The sequence below is a fragment of the Oncorhynchus nerka genome, linkage group LG27 (assembly GCF_034236695.1).
Source record: "Oncorhynchus nerka isolate Pitt River linkage group LG27, Oner_Uvic_2.0, whole genome shotgun sequence".
NCBI lineage: Eukaryota > Metazoa > Chordata > Actinopteri > Salmoniformes > Salmonidae > Oncorhynchus > Oncorhynchus nerka.
Window position 1 is genome coordinate 105,761,199 of NC_088422.1, and position 7,500 is coordinate 105,768,698.

Genomic DNA, 7,500 nt, shown 5'->3' on the forward strand with positions numbered 1-7,500 from the left:
TATCTCTCTCTCTCTCTGTCGCTGTCTCTCTATCTCTGTATCTCTCTCTCTCTCTGTCTCTCTTGCTCTCTCTCTCTCTCCCTCTGTGACCCTCCAGGAGAGCAGCCATTCCCCTGTCTAGCAGCGTACGGAGCCTCCAAGGCAGCTCTCAACCTGTTCATCAACACACTGCGCCACGAAATGGAACCCTGGGGGGTCAAAGTGTCCACCATACTGCCATCCTCATACAAGACAGGTGAGGGTCAGAGGTCAGAGGTTAGGGGTTAGGGGTTAGGGTTATAGCTGGAACCCTGGGGGGTCAAAGTGTCCACCATACTGCCATCCTCATACAAGACAGGTTAGGGTCAGAGGTCAGAGGTTAGGGGTTAGGGTTATAGCTGGAACCCTGTGGGGTCAAAGTGTCCATCATACTACCATCCTCATACAAGACAGGTAAGGGTTAAAGGTTAGAGGTCAGGGGTCAGGGTTCTTGCATCCACCATTCTACTCTTCTCATACTAGATAGGTGAGGGGAACCTGGGGGAGCAGGGGGAAGGGTTTGGGTGTAACACACAGTGGCAGGGGAATATGCAAAAGTTGTCACACCCAACACAGGGGATGGGGACTAATGCCAGAGAGATGCTAGATGGGATGGGGACAAATGCCAGAGAGATGCTAGATGGGATGGGGACTAACGCCAGAGAGATGCTAGATGGGATGGGATGGGGATTAACGCCAGAGAGATGCTAGATGGGATGGGGACTAATGCCAGAGAGATGCTAGATGGGATGGGGACTAACGCCAGAGAGATGCTAGATGGGATGGGGACTAACGCCAGAGAGATGCTAGATGGGATGGGGACTAACGCCAGAGAGATGCTAGATGGGATGGGGACTAATGCCAGAGAGATGCTAGATGGGATGGGGACTAACGCCAGAGAGATGCTAGATGGGATGGGGACTAACGCCAGAGAGATGCTAGATGGGATGGGGACTAACGCCAGAGAGATGCTAGATGGGATGGGGACTAACGCCAGAGAGATGCTAGATGGGATGGGGACTAACGCCAGAGAGATGCTAGATGGGATGGGGTACTAACGCCAGAGAGATGCTAGATGGGATGGGGACTAACGCCAGAGAGATGCTAGATGGGATGGGGACTAACGCCAGAGAGATGCTAGATGGGATGGGGACTAACGCCAGAGAGATGCTAGATGGGATGGGGACTAACGCCAGAGAGATGCTAGATGGGATGGGGACTAACGCCAGAGAGATGCTAGATGGGATGGGGACTAACGCCAGAGAGATGCTAGATGGGATGGGGACTAACGCCAGAGAGATGCTAGATGGGATGGGGACTAACGCCAGAGAGATGCTAGATGGGATGGGGACTAACACCAGAGAGATGCTAGATGGGATGGGGACTAACGCCAGAGAGGTGCTAGATGGGATGGGGACTAACGCCAGAGAGGTGCTAGATGGGATGGGGACTAACGCATGAGAGAGGTGCTAGATGGGATGGGGACTAACGCCAGAGAGATGCTAGATGGGATGGGGACTAACGCCAGAGAGATGCTAGATGGGATGGGGACTAACGCCAGAGAGATGCTAGATGGGATGGGGACTAACGCCAGAGAGATGCTAGATGGGATGGGGACTAACGCCAGAGAGTTGCTAGATGGGATGGGGACTAACGCCAGAGAGATGCTAGATGGGATGGGGACTAACGCCAGAGAGAGATGCTAGATGGGATGGGGACTAACGCCAGAGAGATGCTAGATGGGATGGGGACTAACGCCAGAGAGATGCTAGATGGGATGGGGACTAACGCCAGAGGCTAGATGGGATGGGGACTAACGCCAGAGAGATGCTAGATGGGATGGGGACTAACGCCAGAGAGATGCTAGATGGGATGGGGACTAACGCCAGAGAGATGCTAGATGGGATGGGGACTAACGCCAGAGAGATGCTAGATGGGATGGGGACTAACGCCAGAGAGATGCTAGATGGGATGGGGACTAACGCCAGAGAGATGCTAGATGGGATGGGGACTAACGCCAGATGCTAGATGGGATGGGGACTAACGCCAGAGAGATGCTAGATGGGATGGGGACTAACGCCAGAGAGATGCTAGATGGGATGGGGACTAACGCCAGAGAGATGCTAGATGGGATGGGGACTAACGCCAGAGAGATGCTAGATGGGATGGGGACTAACGCCAGAGAGATGCTAGATGGGATGGGGACTAACGCCAGAGAGATGCTAGATGGGATGGGGACTGCTACGCCAGAGAGATGCTAGATGGGATGGGGACTAACGCCAGAGAGATGCTAGATGGGATGGGGACTAACGCCAGAGAGATGCTAGATGGGATGGGGACTAACGCCAGAGAGATGCTAGATGGGATGGGGACTAACGCCAGAGAGATGCTAGATGGGATGGGGACTAACGCCAGAGAGATGCTAGATAGGGACTAGAGGAGTGGAAACGAAGGGAGGCGAGCGCTTTAAAAGATCTAGAATATGAACATGAAATAACGGCCCTTTTTGGGCAGTTGAGATTTGAAACAGTTTGATTCCGCTGATGTTTGATCTTTACTTATGTAGCTGTGTGTTGTCGTGGAAACCGGCCTCTGATCTTATTGGTGTACAACTAGCTGTCTGGCAGTGGTTTGCTGAATACGGAGCGATTCACACTCTGACCTCTAGAGTACTATGGAAACCAGAGACCTGTATATAGTCTGTGTAGATATATATCTGGTGGTGTTAGACCCTGGGATAGATAGATATCTCTACAGAGCCACACAGACCTGTATATAGTCTCTGTAGATATACCTGGTGGTATTAGACCCTGGGATAGATAGATATCTCTACAGAACAACACAGACCTGTATATAGTCAGTCCGGTAACCAGGGTTACTGGGAGAGAACCTACGGTGTAAAGTAAAACTCCCTGTTAACTCAAACCCTCTATATCCTCTGATCCCAGGTCAGTCCGGTAACCAGGATTACTGGGAGAGTCAGTACAAGAGCCTGATCCACAACCTGTCCGCAGGCCTCCTGGAGGAGTACGGGGAAGACTACACACACGAGACCAAGGAGCTCTTCCAACATTTCGCCCAGTCGGCTAACGAGGACCTGTCACCAGTCATCAACACCATCAGCGAGGCGCTGCTCTCCCCCCGGCCCCTGGTCCGATACTACGCTGGGCCCGGCGTGGGCCTCATGTACTTCGTTTATAGTTATTTCCCTCTGAGTCTCTCAGACAAGTTCCTCCAGAGACTATTTGTCCAGAAGAAGATCATCCCACGAGCGCTGAGGAAAGAGAACAACAACAACAACAACAACAACAACAACAACAACAACAACAACGTGGAGAAGATAAAGAAGTAAAACAATGAGATGTGTGTTTGTTTTTAAGGTAAAAAGTGGAAGCTGTAGGACCCACTTACGTCAGGTAAAACACTCTCCTCGTGTTGTTGGCTATTTTTGTTTGAATATTGTGGTTTTTGCGTTGGTGTTCACATTGAAGGGCTCATTATATTGGTGTTCATATTGAAGGGCTCATTGTATTGGTGTTCATATTGATCATTATATTGGGGTTCATATTGAAGGGCTCATTATATTGGTGTTCACATTGAAGGGCTCATTATATTGGTGTTCACATTGAAGGGCTCATTGTATTGGTGTTCACATTGAAGGGCTCATTATATTGGTGTTCATATTGACGGGCTCATTATATTGGTGTTCACATTGAAGGGCTCATTATATTGGTGTTCATATTGAAGGGCTCATTATATTGGTGTTCACATTGAAGGGCTCATTGTATTGGTGTTCATATTGAAGGGCTCATTATATTGGTGTTCACATTGAAGGGCTCATTATATTGGTGTTCACATTGAAGGGCTCATTATATTGGTGTTCACATTGAAGGGCTCATTATATTGGTGTTCACATTGAAGGGCTCATTATATTGGTGTTCACATTGAAGGGCTCATTATATTGGTGTTCACATTGAAGGGCTCATTATATTGGTGTTCACATTGAAGGGCTCATTATATTGGTGTTCATATTGAAGGGCTCATTATATTGGTGTTCATATTGAAGGGCTCATTATATTGGTGTTCACATTGAAGGGCTCATTATATTGGTGTTCATATTGAAGGGCTCATTGTATTGGTGTTCACATTGAAGGGCTCATTATATTGGTGTTCACATTGAAGGGCTCATTGTATTGGTGTTCACATTGATCATTATATTGGTGTTCACATTGAAGGGCTCATTATATTGGTGTTCACATTGAAGGGCTAAGGTGTTAGCACCTTAATATGCTGTATGGTTTTGCTGGCACCAACACGATGGCACCAACATGATGGCACCATCAGCACCAACACGGCTGGCACCAACACAATGGCACCAACACGGCTGGCACCAACACGATGGCACCAACATGGCTGGCACCAACACGGCTGGCACCAACATGGCTGGCACCAACACGATGGCACCAACACGATGGCACCAACATGCTGGCACCAACACGGCTAGCACCAACACGACTGGCACCAACACGACTGGCACCAACACGATGGCACCAACACGGCTGGCACCAACAGCACCAACACGATGGCACCAACACGGCTGGCACCAACAGCACCAACACGATGGCACCAACACGATGGCACCAACACGACTGGCACCAACACGATGGCACCAACATGCTGGCACCAACAGCACCAACACGGCTGGCACCAAAATGGCTGGCACCAACACGATGGCACCAACACGATGGCACCAACATGCTGGCACCAACACGGCTGGCACCAACACGACTGGCACCAACACGATGGCACCAACACGGCTGGCACCAACAGCACCAACACGATGGCACCAACATGCTGGCACCAACACGGCTGGCACCAACACGACTGGCACCAACACGATGGCACCAACACGGCTGGCACCAACAGCACCAACACGATGGCACCAACACGATGGCACCAACACGGCTGGCACCAACACGACTGGCACCAACACGATGGCACCAACACGACTGGCACCAACACGATGGCACCAACACGATGGCACCAACACGATGGCACCAACACGGCTGGCACCAACAGCACCAACACGATGGCACCAACACGACTGGCACCAACACGATGGCACCAACACGATGGCACCAACACGTCTGGCACCAACACGGCTGGCACCAACACGACTGGCACCAACACGATGGCACCAACACGGCTGGCACCAACACGGCTGGCACCAACACGACTGGCACCAACACGATGGCACCAACACGATGGCACCAACACGATGGCACCAACACGATGGCACCAACACGGCTGGCACCAACACGACTGGCACCAACATGATGGCACCAACACGGCTGGCACCAACACGATGGCACCAACACGATGGCACCAACACGGCTGGCACCAACACGATGGCACCAACACGGCTGGCACCAACAGCACCAACACGATGGCACCAACACGACTGGCACCAACACGATGGCACCAACACGATGGCACCAACATGTCTGGCACCAACATGTCTGGCACCAACAGCACCAACACGATGGCACCAACACGATGGCACCAACACGGCTGGCACCAACACGATGGCACCAACAGCACCAACACGATGGCACCAACACGATGGCACCAACACGATGGCACCAACACGATGGCACCAACACGGCTGGCACCAACACGGCTGGCACCAACACGATGGCACCAACACGGCTGGCACCAACACAATGGCACCAACACGATGGCACCAACACGACTGGCACCAACACGACTGGCACCAACACGGCTGGCACCAACACGGCTGGCACCAACACGGCTGGCACCAACACGATGGCACCAACACGGCTGGCACCATCAGCACCAACACGATGGCACCAACACGATGGCACCAACACGACTGGCACCAACAGCACCAACACGATGGCACCAACAGCACCAACTCGGCTGGCACCAACACGATGGCACCAACACGGCTGGCACCAACAGCACCAACACGATGGCACCAACACGACTGGCACCAACAGCACCAACACGATGGCACCAACTCGGCTGGCACCACAGAGCTCTGTAAATACACCATTCTGTCACATCCCCATGGAGCTCCTGAATTCAAGGACCTTATAGATGTTCAATTATATTTGCCGATGTTATTTTTAATTCGAACAGTTCGTCGTTGTTCGTTTCTTTGTATTGTATTTTTCACTCCACTGAATGTTATTCTTCAATCAGAGTAGCTATGCCAGTTTTATTTCATGAATCACTGAAAACTGTGAATTTTAAAATAACAAATATTCTTTAAAAATATTGTTAAAAAAAATGTACTTTTTCACTCACTGTTCACCTAACTTTGGTAATATTAAAAGTTGACTTTTTAAAAATCTTTTTGTTATCTCTTGCCTCAGCAATCAGAGGAGAGAGGAGAAGAGAGGGCATGGGAGAGGAGAGGAGAGAGAGAGGAGAGAGGGAGGAGAGAGGAGAGAGGGAGGAGAGGAGAGGAGAGAGGGAGGAGAGGAGAGAGGAGAGAGGGAGGAGAGGAGAGAGTGAGGATAGGAGAGGAGAGGAGAGGAGAGGCGAGGCGAGGAGAGGAGAGGAGAGGGCATGGGAGAGGAGAGAGGAGAGAGAGACGGGAGAAGAGAGAGGGGAGAGGGTGGAGAGAGGGAGGAGAGGAGAGAGGAGCCAACAACAAACACAGCTCTCCTTCTGTCCTGGAGTGGTGGGACAGTTTGTTGACATGCCAGGAGCCCATCTTTGACCTTTATACTCAAACCTAACCACCCATTTCTAATCTGTCAGTTAATATTTGGAGCATGGTGTGCTAATTCCATAGCTGAGTTCACTTAATTAAGCCTCATAACATTGCATAACTGAAGAAAGATCGTGGGCGAGGTTGGGAGGGAATGGTTTGACCCTACTTTGCTTCGCTCAGCAGGGGCGACAGGGTAGCCTAGTGGTTAGAGTGGAGGGGCGGCAGGGTAGCCTAGTGGTTAGAGTGGAGGGGCGGCAGGGTAGCCTAGTGGTTAGAGTGGAGGGGCGGCAGGGTAGCCTAGTGGTTAGAGTGGAGGGGCGGCAGGGTAGCCTAGTGGTTAGAGTGGAGGGGCGGCAGGGTAGCCTAGTGGTTAGAGTGGAGGGGCGGCAGGGTAGCCTAGTGGTTAGAGTGGAGGGGCGGCAGGGTAGCCTAGTGGTTAGAGTGGAGGGGCGGTAGGTAGCCTAGTGGTTAGAGTGGAGGGGCGACAGGGTAGCCTAGTGGTTAGAGTGGAGGGGCGGTAGGTAGCCTAGTTGTTAGAGTGGAGGGGTGGTAAGGTAGCATAGTGGTTAGAGTGGAGGGGCGACAGGGTAGCCTAGTGGTTAGAGTGGAGGGGCGGTAAGGTAGCCTAGTGGTTAGAGTGGAGGGGCGGCAGGGTAGCCTAGTTTTAGAGTGGAGGGGCGACAGGGTAGCCTAGTGGTTAGAATGGAGGGGCGGCAGGTAGCCTAGTGGTTAGAGTGGAG

The 7,500-nt window shown here is 51.7% G+C and overlaps 1 protein-coding gene across 1 annotated transcript in view; it reads left to right on the forward strand.

Moving 5' to 3' along the window:
* hsd11b2 (hydroxysteroid (11-beta) dehydrogenase 2) overlaps nt 1-3,743 on the forward strand; it is an 85,159-nt gene extending 81,416 nt beyond the window's left edge. The window contains exons 4-5 of the mRNA XM_065012503.1: nt 98-235; nt 2,967-3,743. Of these exons, the coding sequence (XP_064868575.1) occupies nt 98-235; nt 2,967-3,370 (542 nt within the window). The 3' untranslated portion in view covers nt 3,371-3,743. The remainder of the gene's footprint in view (nt 1-97; nt 236-2,966) is intronic.
* The last annotated feature ends 3,757 nt before the right edge of the window (nt 3,744-7,500 follow it).